The 17,166-nt window shown below is 58.5% G+C and overlaps 1 protein-coding gene across 1 annotated transcript; it reads left to right on the top strand.

The window, feature by feature from the left end:
* The first annotated feature begins 5,251 nt into the window (after window positions 1-5,251).
* GTPBP3 (GTP binding protein 3, mitochondrial) lies at window positions 5,252-16,328 on the top strand. The gene is made up of 9 exons (XM_088067837.1): window positions 5,252-5,291; window positions 6,430-6,674; window positions 7,315-7,401; window positions 8,820-9,022; window positions 10,838-10,910; window positions 12,430-12,573; window positions 14,026-14,191; window positions 14,271-14,558; window positions 15,382-16,328. Exons 1-9 carry the CDS (start codon window positions 5,254-5,256, stop codon window positions 16,268-16,270), a joined length of 2,133 nt encoding a protein of 710 aa, XP_087923963.1. The 5' UTR covers window positions 5,252-5,253; the 3' UTR covers window positions 16,271-16,328.
* Window positions 16,329-17,166: the final 838 nt, after the last annotated feature.

The raw sequence follows: 17,166 nt of genomic DNA, 5'->3' as shown, positions 1-17,166 counted from the left end.
CCCCTTTTTAATGCTCTGGTTGGACGCGACTCCCCAGCGCCCGCAGCACCGGGAGCGCCGGTCCGGCCGCGCCCCGCACGGGGGGAGCGGGGGGTGCCGGGGGTGCCGGGGGGAGAGGGGACAGAGGGGGTCCCGGGGGGAGAGGGGGTCCCGGGGGTGCCGGGGGGAGAGGGGACAGAGGGGGTCCCGGCGGGAGAGGGGCTCCCGGCGGGAGAGGGGGTGCCGGGGGGACCGGTCCCGAGGGTCCCGGGGGGAGAGGGGAGAGCGGGGGGAGCTGGGGTCTCTGGGGTCTCGGGGGTTCCGGGGTTCCCAGAGGTTCCGGGGGTCCCGGCGGTCCAAGGGGTCCTGAGGGTCCCAGGGGTCACGGCGGTCCCGGGGGTCCCGGGGGCAGCGAGGGGAGCGGGGGTCCAGGAGGTTCCAGGGGTCCCGGGGGTCCAGGAGGTCCAGGATGTTCCAGGGGTCCAGGAGGTTCCGGGGGTCTCGGGGGTTCTGGGGGTCCCAGAGAGAGCGGGGATCCGGGGGGCCCAAGGGGTCCCGAGGGTCCAGGAGGTCCAGGAGGTCGCAGGGGTCCCGGGGGTCCCGGGGGTCCCAGAGATCCCGGGGGTCCTGGGGGTCCCAGAGGTCCCAGAGATCCCAGAGATCCCGGGGGTCCTGGGGGTCCCAGAGGTCCCAGAGATCCCGGGGGTCCCGGGGGTCCCGGGGGACCCAGAGGACCCAGAGATCCCGGGGGTCCCGGGGGTCCCAGAGGTCCCAGAGATCCCGGGGGTCGGGGGTCCCAGAGATCCCGGGGGTCCCGGGGGTCCCGGGGGTCCCAGAGGTCCCAGAGATCCCGGGGGTCCCGGGGGTCCCGGGGGTCCCAGAGATCCCGGGGGTCCCGGGGGTCCCGGGGGTCCCAGAGATCCCGGGGGTCCCGGGGGTCCCGGGGGTCCTGGAGTTTCCAGGGGTCCTGGGGGTCCCGGGGGTCTCTGGGGTTTCGGGGTTCCCGGGGGTCCCGGCTCCGCTGTGTGAAAAACGAGGTTCACGTAATTTTTATAGAATTTAAAACTTGAATAGAAAGACAATTAGGAGATAAAGTAAAAATGTAAAGACATAGTAAAGTTTAAAAAATAAAGTAAACTATAAAAATAAAGTAAAATATAAAGATACAGTAAAATATAAAGATACAGTAACATATAAAAATAAAGTAAAAATATAAAAATCAAATAAAAATACGGCCGGGTGTTTCTGCATTCAGCCAAGAGAGCTCATTTTATTAACAAAGGATTGGCCCTTAAAAACAAAAACAGAGCCCTATTGCATATTCATAAATTCTCATACATATTCATACATCAGTCCTAAGGGGTTTTTATGTGGTTTTTAGTTTTTACCAAAAATAGTTTTATTTTATTTTATTTTATTTTATTTTATTTTATTTTATTTTATTTTATTTTATTTTATTTTATTTTATTTTATTTTATTTTATTTTATTTTATTTTATTTTATTTCATTTCATTTTATTTTATTTCATTTTCTTTTATTTCATTTCATTTCATTTCATTTTATTTTATTTCATTTCATTTCATTTCATTTCATTTCATTTCATTTTATTTTATTTCATTTCATTTCATTTCATTTCATTTCTTTATTAAAAAGTGCTTTATATCATGTCATAGGTTAACATATATATGTATTATACCAGTATGTCTTTAATTTCTTTTTATTTCATCAATAGCAGAAATAAAAGAAATTATGTTTGTACAACGAAGTTTTCTGACCTTATACGTGTAATATTAATTGTAAAAATAATATTTAATTAAATATAAATATAAATATAAATATAAATATAAATATAAATATAAATATAAATATAAATGTAATATAAATATAAATATAAATATAAATATAAATATAAATATAGATATAGATATAAATATAAATATAAATATAAATATAAATATAAATATAAATATAAATATAAATATAAATATAAAGTAAATATTAATATCTTATAATATAACATAACATAACATAACATAACATAACACAACATAATATAATATAATATAATATAATATAATATAATATAATATAATATAATATAATATAATATAATATAATATAATAATATATATATAATTATATATATTATAATATAATATATAATATATAATATAATTATATATATTATAATATATAATATATAATAATATAATATATTATATTATATTATATTATATAATATTATATTATATTATATTATATTATATTATATTATATTATATTATATTATATAATAATAATATAATAATAAATATAAATATAATGCAAATACACATATAAATGTAATATAAATATAAATTTAAATGTAAATAGAAATATAAATAAAAATAGAATAGAAACGTAAATATAAATATAAATAATAGCAATAATTATATTTAATATTAACATTATAATAAATATCACTTTTATAATTAGATATTAATTAATTATAATATAAAACAGCCAATAATTAATATAATATCCACTTCTAACAGATGTGACCACCGCCATGTCCCCTCACCCCCACTCCCCTCCCCCTCCCCGCTTGTCCCCAGGGTTGTCCCCAAGTGTCCCCTCCCCATCCCGGTAACCCGAGCGGGGCGCGCGCTGCCTCCTGACATTTTGGGTGACCCCTCCCCCCCCCCCCCTCCCCCACCCTGGGGGGATCCACCGCCTTCCCCCCAAAATTCCCGCCCGGCTCGCGCCCGGGACCCCCCCCCCCGGCCCCCCACGGGAAATTGGGGTGGGGGGCACTGCCCCGCCCCTCCCCCACCCCCACCCCCACCCCCCCTCGGGGCTATTTTGGGGCTCGCTGGTGGCACCCGGAGATGTCCCCGCCTTGTCCCCTCTGCTGGGGACACCGAGCCCGGCGGGGACAGGGGAGGGGACAGGGGGAGCCTCTGCCAGGGCTGGGAATTGCGGCTGGATTTGGGAATGCTGGGGAGGGGGGCGGGGGACAGCGGGGGACGTTCCAGGACTGTGGAACCTTCTGGAAGAGCCTCGGGATGGGGGGGGGGGGGGATGGGGGGGATCCGCAGGGATTCAGCAGCTGGCAGTGATGGGAATTCTGGAATCCTGGGAATTCCGGTGGTCTGGGAGTCATCCCGGCCTCTGGCCCAGCCTGGATCCCTGCGGGATTCCCAGTGGATCCCTGAGTGATTCCCGGTTTATCCCAATCTATCCATGGGATGGGATGGGATGGGATCCATGGGATGGGATGGGATCCATGGGATGGGATGGGATCCATGGGATGGGATCCATGGGATCCATGGGATGGGATGGGATGGGATCCATGGGATGGGATGGGATGGGATGGGATCCATGGGATGGGATCCATGGGATGGGATCCATGGGATCCATGGGATGGGATGGGAGCAGGTCAGGGATGGGGACAGGGATGGGGAGGTGGATACAGGATGGGATCTGGGATAAGGAGTGGGATGAAGAGAGGAGTGGGATGCGGGAAGAGGGATGAGGAGAGGGATGAGGAGTGGGATGGGGAGAGGGATGAGGAGAGGGATGAGGAGTGGGATGGGGAGAGGGATGAGGAGAGGGATGAGGAGAGGGATGAGGAGAGGGATGAGGAGAGGGATGAGGAGCGGGATGAGGAGCGGGATGAGGAGAGGGATGAGGAGTGGGATGAGGAGCGGGATGAGGAGCGGGATGAGGAGAGGGATGAGGAGTGGGATGAGGAGCGGGATGAGGAGAGGGATGAGGAGCGGGATGAGGAGCGGGATGAGGAGAGGGATGAGGAGTGGGATGAGGAGCGGGATGAGGAGAGGGATGAGGAGCGGGATGAGGAGAGGGATGAGGAGAGGGATGAGGAGAGGGATGAGGAGAGGGATGAGGAGTGGGATGAGGAGAGGGATGAGGAGAGGGATGAGGAGAGGGATGAGGAGAGGGATGAGGAGCGGGATGCAGCACAGCCACATCATGCAGGAACAGGAACAGGAACAGGGATGGGATCAGGATCAGGATCAGGATCAGGGACAGGGACAGGGACAGGACAGGGACAGGATCAGGATGAGGGACAGTGACAGTGACAGTGACAGGGACAGTGACAGTGACAGTGACAGGGACAGGGCCAGGGACAGTGACAGGGACAGTGACAGTGACAGTGACAGTGACAGTGACAGGGACAGTGACAGGGACAGGGACAGTGACAGTGACAGGGACAGGGACAGTGACAGGGACAGTGACAGGGACAGGGACAGTGACACAGTGACAGTGACAGTGACAGGGACAGGGACAGTGACAGTGACAGGGACAGTGACAGTGACAGTGACAGTGACAGGGACAGTGACAGTGACAGTGACACAGTGACAGTGACAGTGACAGTGACAGTGACAGGGACAGTGACAGTGACAGTGACAGGGACAGTGACACAGTGACAGGGACAGTGACAGTGACAGTGACAGTGACAGTGACAGTGACAGGGACAGTGACAGGGACAGTGACAGGGACAGTGACAGTGACAGTGACAGTGACAGGGACAGGGACAGGGACAGTGACAGGGACAGGGACAGTGACAGGGACAGTGACACAGTGACAGGGACAGTGACAGTGACAGTGACAGGGACAGGGACAGGGACAGGGCCAGGGCCAGCAGCCCCAGCCCAGCCGTGACGCGGCTCCCGGATCATTTCTCTGGTTCACGGAGCGCTGCGGGCTCGGGCGGCCGCGGCTCCCACCCCGCACACCAGGGCGGCTCTTTTGGGGATCCCCCAGCCCCGAAACCCCGGGATCCGTGCCGACCCCTCCGGGAGGGGATAGGACCCCGGCCCGGTGCGGGGCTCGGGCTCCGGGCGTGGGGTTCCCCGAGGGAGCAGCCTCGGCTGGGACTGGGTGCGGAGCCGGGGTTCAGCCCCTCGGGAAGGGACCGGGGAGGGGCGGGCTGCAGCCCCCGAGGGTTGCGGGACAGGCCCGGGGGGCGCGGGCAGCGGGACCCCGAGGGGACGAGCGGGAACAACCGGGCGGAAGCGCCGGGTCCGCACGGCTTCACCCTGGGCGCCGCCATCTTCGCTCATCAACCAATCAAAAGCCCAGCTGCGCCGTTAGCCCCGCCTACCTCTGTGCATTGACCAATAGCGTGCGGCAATGGGCGGGGCGCGCTGAGGCCGGTACCGCGGTGGAGCTGCTCATTAACCAATCAGAAGCGTGGTTTCGGTGCTAGCCGCGCCCCTCGGTGGGTATCGCCCAATGGCGTGCGGCGGTGGGCGGGGCTAGGCCGGGGCAATGGCGCTGCGCGGGGCCATGAGCGCGGCACGGGGCCGGTAACGGGGACAGGGGGACACGGGGACACGGGGACATGGGGACAGGGGGACAGGGGGACAGAGGGGACAGGGGGACACGGGGACAGAGGGGACAGGGGGACACGGGGACACGGGGACATGGGGGACAGGGGGACAGGGGGGACAGGGGGGACAGGGGGACACGGGGACAGGGGGACAGGGGGACACGGGGGACAGGGGGACACGGGGACATGGGGACAGGGGAGGGGCGGTATATGGGGAGGGGTCTCACCTGGGGAGGGGATCCATGAGGAGGGGTCTCACCTGGGGAAAGGTCTCGCCTGAAGACGAGCAGTATTTGGGGAGGGTCAGTATTTGGGGAGGGGTCTCACCTGAATTCGAGCAGTATTTGGGGAGAGGTCTCACTGGGGAGGGTCAGTATTTGGGGAGGGGTCTCAGTGGGGAGGGTCAGTATTTGGGGGGGTCAGTATTTGGGGAGGGTCAGTATTTGGGGAGGGGTCTCAGTGTTGAGGGTCAGTATTTGGGGGGGGTCAGTATTTGGGGAGGGGTCTCAGTGGGGAGGGTCAGTATTTGAGGAGGGGTCTCAGTGGGGAGGGTCAGTATTTGGGGGGTCAGTATTTGGGGGGGGTCAGTATTTGGGGAGGGGTCTCAGTGGGGAGGGTCAGTATTTGGGGAGGGCCAGTATTTGGGGAGGGGTCTCAGTGTTGAGGGTCAGTATTTGGGGGGGTCAGTATTTGGGGAGGGGTCTCAGTGGGGAGGGTCAGTATTTGGGGGGGTCAGTATTTGGGGAGGGTCAGTATTTGGGGAGGGGTCTCAGTGTTGAGGGTCAGTATTTGGGGGGGTCAGTATTTGGGGAGGGTCAGTATTTGGGGAGGGGTCTCAGTGGGGAGGGTCAGTATTTGAGGAGGGGTCTCAGTGGGGAGGGTCAGTATTTGGGGAGGGTCAGTATTTGGGGAGGGGTCTCAGTGGGGAGGGTCAGTATTTGGGGAGGGTCAGTATTTGGGGGGGTCAGTATTTGGGGAGGGGTCTCACCGCTGCAGAACCGAGCCCAGCACACACCTGCCGCGGTTCCCCAGCCCCACACCGTGAATTGGGGAGGGGTCCTCCCCTTTTCCCCCACCCGGGGGGTCCCCCTGAAGACCCCTCCCCTCATTCCCAGGTGGGCTCGCTCCCTGAGCTCGGCGCTGGCCCTGGGGGCCACCGACACCATCTTCGCTCTGTGCTCGGGCCGGGGTCCGTGCGGGGTGGCCGTGATCCGGACCAGCGGCCCCGGCAGCCGGGGGGTCCTGCAGAGCCTCACCGGGACCCCCAAACTGCCCCCGCCCCGAGTCCTGGCCCTGCGGCGCATCCGGGACCCCCAAACCGCCGAGAGCCTGGACCGCGGGCTGGTGGTGTGGTTCCCAGGTGGGGGCAGGAATTCGGGGTTGGGGGGCAGAGATTTGGGGTTTGGGGGGCAGGAATTCGGGGTTGGGGACAGAAATTCGGGGTTGGGGGCATGAATTTGGGGTTGGGGGGCGCAAATTTGGGGTTGGGGACATGAATTTGGGGTTGGGGGGCAGGAATTTGGGGTTGGGGACATGAATTTGGGGTGGGGGGGCAGAGGTTTGGGGTTGGGGGCGTGAATTTGGGGTTGGGGCCACGAATTTTGGGGTTGAGGGCTGCAAATTTGGGGTTGGGGGCAGAAATTTGGGTTGGGGGCAGAAACTTGGGGTTGGGGGCGTGAATTTGGGGTTGGGGGTGCGAATTTGGGGTTGGGGCAGAAATTTGGGGTTGGAGGGCGTGAATTTCGGGTTGGGGGCAGAAATTTGGGTTGGGGGGGCAGAAATTCGGGGGTTGGGGGGCTCAGTCTGGTTCCCAGGGTGGGGGGCACAGATTTGGGGGGGCTCTGGGGGATGTCTGGGGTGGGGTCTCAGTGCCCCATGTGGCTCTGGGGGTCTGTCCCAGCCCCCTGGGGCTCTCCTGACTCCCTTTGGGGAGGGGTCCCCCCGTTTTTGGGGGGTGAGGGAGCAGGGGGTGCCCAGCCGGTGCCCCCCAAACCCCGCAGGGCCCCGCAGCTTCACGGGCGAGGATTGCGCAGAGCTGCACCTGCACGGGGGCACGGCCGTGGTCAGCGGGGTGCTGCGGGCGCTGGGTGAGCGCACGGGGGGTCCTGGTCCTGGTCCTGGTCCTGGTCCTGGTCCTGGTCCTGGTCCTGGTCCTGACCCTGGTCCTGGTCCTGATCCTGATCCCAGTCCTGATCCCGGTCCTGGTGCTGGTCCTGATCCTGGTCCTGGTCCTGATCCCGATCCTGATCCCGATCCTGATCCCGATCCTGATCCCGGTCCTGATCCCAATCTTGGTCCTGATCCCGATCCTGATCCCATTCCTGATCCTGGTCCTGATCCCGATCCTGATCCCGATCCTGATCCCATTCCTGATCCTGGTCCTGATCCTGATCCTGGTCCTGGTCCTGATCCCGATCCTGATCCCGATCCTGATCCCATTCCTGATCCTGGTCCTGGTCCTGATCCTGGTCCTGGTCCTGATCCCGATCCTGATCCCGATCCTGATCCCATTCCTGATCCTGGTCCTGGTCCTGATCCTGGTCCTGGTCCTGATCCCAATCCTGGTCCTGATCCTGATCCTGATCCCATTCCTGATCCTGGTCCTGATCCTGATCCCAGTCCTGATCTGGGATCCTGATCCTTCTGTGGGATCCTGATCCTGCCACGGGATCCCCGCTCCATCCCCTTTTCCCAGGATCCCTGGGATCCGTGTCCTTTTCCTGGGATCCCCATTCCGTGCCCGGTGTCCCCTCTCTGTGCCCGATGTCCCGTGTCCAGTGTCCCAATGTCCCTGTCCCGTGTCCGGTGTCCCAATGTCCATGTCCGGTGTCCGGTGTCCCAATGTCCCTGTCCCGTGTCCTGATGTCCCATGTCCAGTGTCCTAATGTCCCGTGTCCAGTGTCCCAATGTCCCTGTCCCATGTCCGGTGTCCCAATGTCCCTGTCCGGTGTCCTGATGTCCCTGTCCGGTGTCCTGATGTCCCTGTCCGGTGTCCTAATGTCCCTGTCCCGTGTCCGGTGTCCTGATGTCCAGTGTCCGGTGTCCTGATGTCCCATGTCCAGTGTCCCAATGTCCCTGTCCCATGTCCAGTGTCCTGATGTCCCTGTCCGGTGTCCTAATGTCCAGTGTCCCAATGTCCCTGTCCCATGTCCGGTGTCCTGATGTCCCATGTCCAGTGTCCTGATGTCCATGTCCAGTGTCCCAATGTCCCTGTCCCATGTCCGGTGTCCCAATGTCCCGTGTCCGGTGTCCTGATGTCCCGTGTCCGGTGTCCTGATGTCCCTGTCCGGTGTCCTGATGTCCCTGTCCCATGCCCGGTGTCCCGATGTCCCGTGTCCGGTGTCCCGATGTCCCTGTCCCGTGTCCTGATGTCCCATGTCCGGTGTCCCGATGTCCGGTGTCCCGATGTCCCTGTCCCGTGTCCCGATGTCCGGTGTCCCCTCTCCGGTGTCCCAATGTCCCTGTCCCGTGTCCTGATGTCCGGTGTCCCCTCTCCGGTGTCCAGGCCGGCTGCCGGGGCTGCGTCCGGCCGAGCGTGGCGAGTTCACTCTCCGCGCGTTCCGCCGGGGCAAGCTGGACCTGACGGGGGCCGAGGGCGTGCGGGACCTGATCGGGGCCGAGACGGCGGCGCAGCGGCGCCAGGCCCTGCGGCAAGCGGAGGGCGAGCTGGGCCAGCTGCTGCAGCGCTGGAGCCGCACCCTCACTCAGGTGGGGGCTACCGGCGGCTGCTGGGGGGCTACTGAGTGTTCCTGTGGGCTACTGAGTGTTCCTGTGGGGCTACTGAGTGTTCCTGTGGGCTACTGAGTGTTCCTGTGGGCTACTGAGTGCTGCTGGGGCTACCCAGTGTTCCTGGGGCTACTGAGTGTTCCTGTGGGGCTACTGAGTGCTCCTGTGGGCTACTGAGTGTTCCTGTGGGCTACTGAGTGCTCCTGTGGGCTACTGAGTGTTCCTGTGGGCTACTGAGTGCTCCTGTGGGCTACTGAGTGTTCCTGTGGGCTACTGAGTGTTCCTGTGGGGCTACCGAGTGTTCCTGTGGGGCTACTGAGTGCTCCTGTGGGCTACTGAGTGTTCCTGTGGGGCTACCGAGTGTTCCTGGGGCTACTGAGTGTTCCTGTGGCTACCAAGTGTTCCTGTGGCTACCGAGTGTTCATGTGGGGCTACCGGTGGCTGCTGGGGGGCTACTGAGTGCTCCTGGGGCTACCGGGTGTTCCTGTGGCTACCAGGTGCTGCTGGGGGGCTGCTGAGTGTTCCTGGGGCTACTGAGTGTTCCTGTGGGCTACTGAGTGCTCCTGTGGGCTACTGAGTGTTCCTGGGGCTACTGAGTGCTCCTGGGGCTACCAAGTGTTCCTGGGGCTACTGAGTGCTCCTGTGGGCTACTGAGTGCTCCTGGGGCTACTGAGTGTTCCTGTGGGGCTACTGAGTGCTCCTGTGGCTACCAAGTGTTCCTGTGGGGCTACCGAATGTTCATGTGGGGCTACCGGGTGCTGCTGGGGGGCTACCGGGTGTTCCTGGGGCTACTGAGTGTTCCTGGGGCTACCGGGTGTTCCTGTGGCTACCAGGTGCTGCTGGGGGGCTGCTGAGTGTTCCTGTGGGGCTACTGAGTGTTCCTGTGGGCTACTGAGTGCTCCTGTGGGGCTACTGAGTGTTCCTGTGGGGCTACTGAGTGTTCCTGGGGCTACTGAGTGTTCCTGGGGCTACTGAGTGTTCCTGTGGGGCTACCCAGTGCTCCTGGGACTACCCAGTGCTCCTGGGACTACCAAGTGTTTCTGGGGCTACTGGGTGTTCCTGTGGGCTACTGAGTGTTCCTGGGGCTACTGAGTGTTCCTGTGGCTACCGGGTGCTGCTGGGGGGCTACCGGGTGTTCCTGGGGCTACTGAGTGCTCCTGTGGGGCTACTGAGTCCTCCTGTGGCTACCCAGCCCTTGTGGGGCCACCATGACCTCCTGCAAGGCCACCAAGCCCTGAGGTGGAGCTCACCTGTGTGGCCACTGAGCCCTCCCATGTGGCCACCAAACCCCCCGGTGGCCACCAAACCCTCCCATGTGGCCACTGAGCCCTCCCATGTGGCCACCAAACCCCCCGGTGGCCACCAAACCCTCCCATGTGGCCACCAAACCCTCCCATGTGGCCACCAAACCCCCCCATGTGGCCACCAAACCCTCCCTTGGTGGCCACCAAACCCTTCCTTGGTGGCCACCAAACTCTCCTGTGTGATCACCAAACCCTCCCATGTGGCCACCAAGCCCTCCCATGTGGCCACCAAACCCCCCGGTGGCCACCAAACCCCCCGGTGGCCACCAAAACCCCCCCTGTGGCCACCAAACCCCCCATGTGGCCACCAAACCCTCCCATGTGGCCACCAAACCCTTCCTTGGTGGCCACCAACCTCTCCTGTGTGATCACCAAACCCTCCCATGTGGCCACCAAACCCTCCCATGTGGCCACCAAACCCCCCGGTGGCCACCAAACCCTCCCATGTGGCCACCAAACCCCCCGGTGGCCATCCCGCGGTTCCCACCCGCAGGCGCTCGCCCACCTCGAGGCCTTCATCGATTTTGGCGAGGATGAGGATGTGGAGGAAGAGGTTTTGTCCCGAGGTGAGGAGGAGCTGCTGGCCCGGGGCCACCAACGGCCGCTGCCGGGGGCGGCACCGACCTGGGGGCGGCACGAATTCCGTGGTTTTTATCCCAAATTTTGGGATCGGCACAAATTCCGTGGTTTTATCCCAAATTTTGGGCTCGATTCCCGTGCCCTCTCCGGGTGTTTTTATCCCAAATCTGGAGCTCAGAACAAATTTGGTGTTTTTATCCCAAATTTGGGATCAGCACAAATTCCGTGGTTTTTATCCCAAATTTTGGGGCTTGGTTCCCACCCCCTCTCCGGGTGTTTTTATCCCAAATTTGGGATCACCACAAATTTGGTGTTTTTATCCCAAATTTCGGGGTCTGTTCCCATCCCCTCTCCTGATGTTTTTATCCCGATTTGGGGCTCAGTTCCCGTCCCCACTCCCGATGTTTTTATCCCAATTTCGGGCTCCCATCCCCTTTCCCGATGTTTTTATCCCAATTTCGGGCTCCCATCCCCTTTCCCGATGTTTTTATCCCAAATTTCGGGCTCTGTTCCCATCCCCTCTCCCGATGTTTTTATCCCGGTTTGGGGCTCAGTTCCCATCCCCTTTCCCGATGTTTTTATCCCGATTTCGGGCTCCCATCCCCACTCCCGATGTTTTTATCCCGGTTTGGGCTCAGTTCCCATCCCCACTCCCGATGTTTTTATCCCAATTTCGGGCTCCCATCCCCACTCCCGATGTTTTTATCCCGGTTTCCGGCTCCCATCCCCACTCCCGATGTTTTTATCCCGGTTTGGGCTCTGTTCCCATCCCCACTCCCGATGTTTTTATCCCGATTTCGGGCTCAGTTCCCGTCCCCACTCCCGATGTTTTTATCCCGGTTTCCGGCTCCCATCCCCTCTCCCGATGTTTTTATCCCAATTTCCGGCTCCCATCCCCACTCCCGATGTTTTTATCCCAATTTCGGGCTCCCATCCCCACTCCCGATGTTTTTATCCCGGTTTCCGGCTCCCATCCCCACTCCCGATGTTTTTATCCCAAATTTCGGGGTCTGTTCCCATCCCCACTCCCGATGTTTTTATCCCAATTTCCGGCTCCCATCCCCACTCCCGATGTTTTTATCCCGGTTTGGGGCTCAGTTCCCATCCCCACTCCCGATGTTTTTATCCCAATTTCGGGCTCCCATCCCCACTCCCGATGTTTTTATCCCAATTTCGGGCTCCCATCCCCTTTCCCGATGTTTTTATCCCAATTTCGGGCTCAGTTCCCATCCCCTTTCCCAATGTTTTTATCCCGGTTTCCGGCTCCCATCCCCTCTCCCGATGTTTTTATCCCAATTTCGGGCTCAGTTCCCATCCCCTCTCCCGATGTTTTTATCCCGATTTCGGGCTCAGTTCCTGTCCGCACTCCCGATGTTTTTATCCCGGTTTCCGGCTCCCATCCCCACTCCCGATGTTTTTATCCCGGTTTGGGCTCTGTTCCCATCCCCTCTCCCGATGTTTTTATCCCGGTTTGGGCTCGGGCTGAGCGCTGCCCGTGTCCCGCAGTGTCCGTGTCCGTGCGGGAGCTGGAGCGGGAGATCCGGGCTCACCTGCGGGACGGGCGCCGGGGGGAGCGGCTCCGGGCCGGGGTGCGGGCGGTCATCGCCGGCCCCCCGAACGTGGGCAAGAGCAGCCTGTTCAACCTGCTCTGTGAGTGTCGAATTCCCAAAATTCCCGAGGGAATCCCGGCGGGGGGTTGGGATCATTCCCGAAATTCCCCGAGGGAATCGTTCCTGCTGGGCTGGGGAGGGGTTGGGATCATTCCCAAAATTCCCCGAGGGAATCGCTCTGAGAGGGGTTGGGATCATTCCCAAAATTCCCAAGGGAATCCCAGCCGGGGGTTGGGATCATTCCCAAAATTCCCAAGGGAATCCCAGCCGGGGGGTTGGGATCATTCCCAAAATTCCCAAGGGAATCCCAGCCGGGGGGTTGGGATCATTCCCAAAATTCCCAAGGGAATCCCAGCCGGGGGGTTGGGATCATTCCCAAAATTCCCGAGGAAATTGTTCCTCCTGGCTCCAGGGAGGGGTTGGGATCATTCCCGAAATTCCCAAGGGAATCGTTCCTGCTGTCCCCAGGTCACCTACGGGTCTGGAGGGGCCAGGAAAATTCCCAAAATTCCAGAGGGAGCCATTCCAGCCCCCCCAAATCCCCTCTGGGCACTGAAACCCCCGTGATAATCCCCAAAATTCCAGAGGGAACCCTTCCAGCGTCCCCAAATCTCCTCCTGGCACCCAATCCCCCACAATAATCCCCAAAATTCCCCCAGGGAGCCCTTCCAGCACCCCCAAATCCCCTCAGGGCACTGAAGGATCGAGATAATCCCCCCAAATCCCCCAGGGAACCCTTCCAGCACCCCCAAATCCCCTCAGGGCACTGAAGGGTCGAGATAATCCCCCAAATCCCTCAGGGAACCCTTCCAGCACCCCCAAATCCCCTCTGGGCACTGAATCCCCCACAAAAATCCCCCAGGGAACCCTTCCAGCACCCCCAAATCCCCTCAGGGCACTGAAGGGTCGAGATAATCCCCCCAAATCCCCCAGGGAACCCTTCCAGCACCCCCAAATCCCCTCAGGGCACTGAATCCCCCACAATCATCCCCCAAGGCACACTTCCGGCGCCCCCAAATCCCCTTTGGACACTGAAATCCCCGTGATAATCCCCCAGATCCCCCAGGGAACCCTTCCAGCGCCCCCAAATCTCCTCAGGGCACTGAAGGATCGAGATAATCCCCCCAAATCCCCCAGGGAACCCTTCCAGCGCCCCCAAATCCCCTCAGGGCACCCAATCCCCCACAAAAATCCCCCAGGGAACCCTTCCAGCGCCCCCAAATCCCATTTGGGCACTGAAATCCCCGTGATAATCCCCCCAAATCCCCCAGGGAACCCTTCCAGCGTCCCCAAATCCCCTTTGGGCACCCAATCCCCCACGATAACCCCCCCAAATCCCCCAGGGAACCCTTCCAGCGCCCCCAAATACCCTTTGGGCACCCAATCCCCCACGATAACCCCCCCAAATCCCCCAGGGAACCCTTCCAGCGCCCCCAAATCCCCTTTGGGCACCCAATCCCCCACGATAACCCCCCCAAATCCGTGTCCCCAGGCCAGCGGCCGGCTGCCATCGTGTCCCCTCACGCGGGCACCACTCGGGACGTGCTGGAGGTGCCGCTGGACATCGGGGGGTACCCGCTGGTGCTCGGCGACACCGCGGGGCTGCGACGCGCCGCCGACCCCGTGGAGCGCGAAGGCGTCACCCGAGCGCGGGCCCGGTGAGCCCCGGGGTCCCCCCCGGAGCGGTGTCCCCTCGGTTTGGGGACGGGAGAGGTGACATCTTGCTGTTGTCCCCAGCTTGGGCCAGGCCGATCTGGTGCTGGCGGTGCTGGATGTGACGGCGGTGGCTCCGGCCGCGCTGGCCGAGGCGCTGGCCACCCTGGAGCTGCCGCCGGGAGTGCCCTGCCTGCTGGTGCTCAACAAGGCTGACCTGCTCCGGGGGTCCCCGAGTGCCCCCCGGGGGTCCCCGAGTGTCCCCCGCTGTCCCCAGGGTCCCCCCGGGGTCCCCACCGCCCTCCTGTCCTGCAAGACGGGCCAGGGGCTGCAGGAGCTGCTGGAGCTGCTGGGGAAACAGCTGGAGCAGCTGTGAGTGCTGGGGGGGGTCCTGCTGGGTTTGGGGGGGGTTTGAGTTGGATGGGGTCCCCTTTTCCATCCTGATCCCCCCTTTTCCCATCCTGATCCCCCCTTTTCCCATCCTGATCCTCCTTTTCCCATCCTGATCCCCCCTTTTTCCATCCTGATCCCCCTTTTTCCCTCCTGATCCCCCCTTTTCCCATCCTGATCCTCCTTTTCCCTCCTGATCCCCCCTTTTCCCATCCTGATCCCCCCTTTTTCCATCCTGATCCCCCTTTTTCCATCCTGATCCCCTTTTTCCATCCTGATCCCCTTTTTCCATCTTGATCCCCCTTTTTTCCATCCTGATCCCCTTTTCCCATCCTGATCCCCTTTTTCCATCCTGATCCCCCTTTTCCCATCCTGATCCCCCTTTTTCCCTCCTGATCCCCCTTTTCCATCCTGATCCCCCCTTTTTCCATCTTGATCCCCCTTTTCCCATCCTGATCCCCCTTTTTCCCTCCTGATCCCCCCTTTTTCCATCCTGATCCCCCTTTTTCCATCCTGATCCCCTTTTTCCATCCTGATCCCCTTTTTCCATCTTGATCCCCCTTTTTTCCATCCTGATCCCCTTTTTCCATCTTGATCCCCCTTTTCCCATCCTGATCCCCCTTTTTTCATCCTGATCCTCTTTTTTCCATCCTGATCCCCTTTTCCCATCTTGATCCCCTTTTTCCATCCTGATCCCCTTTTCCCATCCTGATCCCCTTTTTCCATCCTGATCCTCCTTTTTCCATCCTGATTCCCATTTTCCACACCCGATCCCCCTTTTCCACACCCGATCCCTCTTTTCCAGGTGCGGGGATCCCCTTTTGGGCTCTCCCAGCCTGACCCAGAGCAGGCACAGCCGCCACCTCAGGGCCTGCGCGGCGGCCCTGGCGCGCTTCGGCCGCCGTGACACCGGTGACATCGGGGACATCGGGGACATCAATGACACCAGGAACACTGGGGGCATCAGGGACACTGGGGACATTGGTGACACCAGGGACATCAGTGACACCGGGGACACCAGGGACACCGGGGGCATCAGGGACTCTGGGGACACCAGAGACCTCGGTGACATTGGGGACACCGGGGGCATCAGGGACATTGGGGACACCAGAGACCTTGGTGACATCGGGGACACTGGGGACACCGGGGGCATCAGGGACATTGGGGACACCAGGGACATTGGGGACATCAGGGACACTGGGGACAGTGGGGACACCAGGAACACTGGGGTCACCAGGGACATTGGGGTCACCAGGTGCATCGGTGACACCAGGGACATGGGGGACACCAGGGACACTGGAGACATTGGTGACACCAGGGACATCAGTGACACTGGGGACACCGGGGACACCAGGCGCACCGGTGACACCAGGGACATTGGGGACACCAGGGACATCAGTGACACTGGGGACACCGGGGACATTGGGGACACCAGGGACACTGGAGACAGTGGGGACACCAGGGACATGGGGGACATCAGGAACACCGGGGACACCAGTGACACCAGGAGCATTGGGGTCACCAGGGACACCGGGGACATCAGGCACACCGGTGACACCGGTGACATCGGGGACGTGGCGCTGGCAGCGGAGCAGCTGCGGCTGGCGCGGCGGGAGCTGGGCAGGATCACCGGGCACGTGGGAGCCGAGGATGTCCTGGAGATCATTTTTCGGGATTTCTGCGTCGGGAAGTGACGGTGACGCTTTGTGGGGACCGCGGTGCCACCCGGAATAAACCGCGGTGACTTCGGTGGCTTCGGTGTCGTCCCCTTCGCTGGTGGGAAGCGGAAGTCCCGAATTCCCAAAGAAAAATCCCTGGAAAAGGTCTCGTTTCCTGGCTGGGGGGAGCTGGAAGGGGAAAAGCCACCCCGGGTGTCCCCAGCTCGGGGTGTCCCCACCCTCAGTGTGACACGGGGGACACCCCTGCGCCACCACGGCCCAAGGATCCAGCGGGAGGGGCTTTGGGATCCATCCCGATCCATGGAATCCGGAATGGGAATCCCCCCGAGCCGCGGCGGACTGCGGAACTCTGCCACCCCAAAAGCGGTGGCACCTCTTGGGGACACCCCTGTGCCACCACCCCCCCCTCCGCCACCTCCCAGGCGGCGTTCCCGGGCTCGGGAAGCACCTGGTGCTCCCAGATTATCCATGGAGGAATTCCAGGAAATCCTCTGGCAGTGCCTGAGACACCCCCGCCCCCTCCCCAGGCCTTGGGGACAGACTTTGTGTCACCTTTGTCACCTTTGTCACCCTGGGCAGGACGGGGGGGACGCGGTGGCATCGCCATCCTCGGGGGGGTGGCAGTGCCCTGATGGGGCTGGGGACAGGGCTGGGGACAGCGCGGGGCGCCGGGGAGGGGACAAGGGACACTCCGCGACACTCCGGGAGGCCTCGGTGGCGCCTGGCACCGGCCGCGCAGGAAAAGGATTTTCCACAGGAAACGCGGCCTGGAAATCCCGGGAATAAATCCCGGGAATAAATCCCGGGACTAAATCCCGGGAATAAATCCCGGGAATAAATCCTGGGAATAAATCCCGGGAATAAATCCCGGGAATAAATCCCGGGAATAAGTCCTGGGAATAAATCCCGGG

This window comes from Pseudopodoces humilis, chromosome 28, assembly GCF_049639895.1.
Source record: "Pseudopodoces humilis isolate 2021_Gansu_Grassland_sample_001 chromosome 28, ASM4963989v1, whole genome shotgun sequence".
NCBI lineage: Eukaryota > Metazoa > Chordata > Aves > Passeriformes > Paridae > Pseudopodoces > Pseudopodoces humilis.
This window is presented reverse-complemented; position numbering and strand designations above follow the sequence as displayed.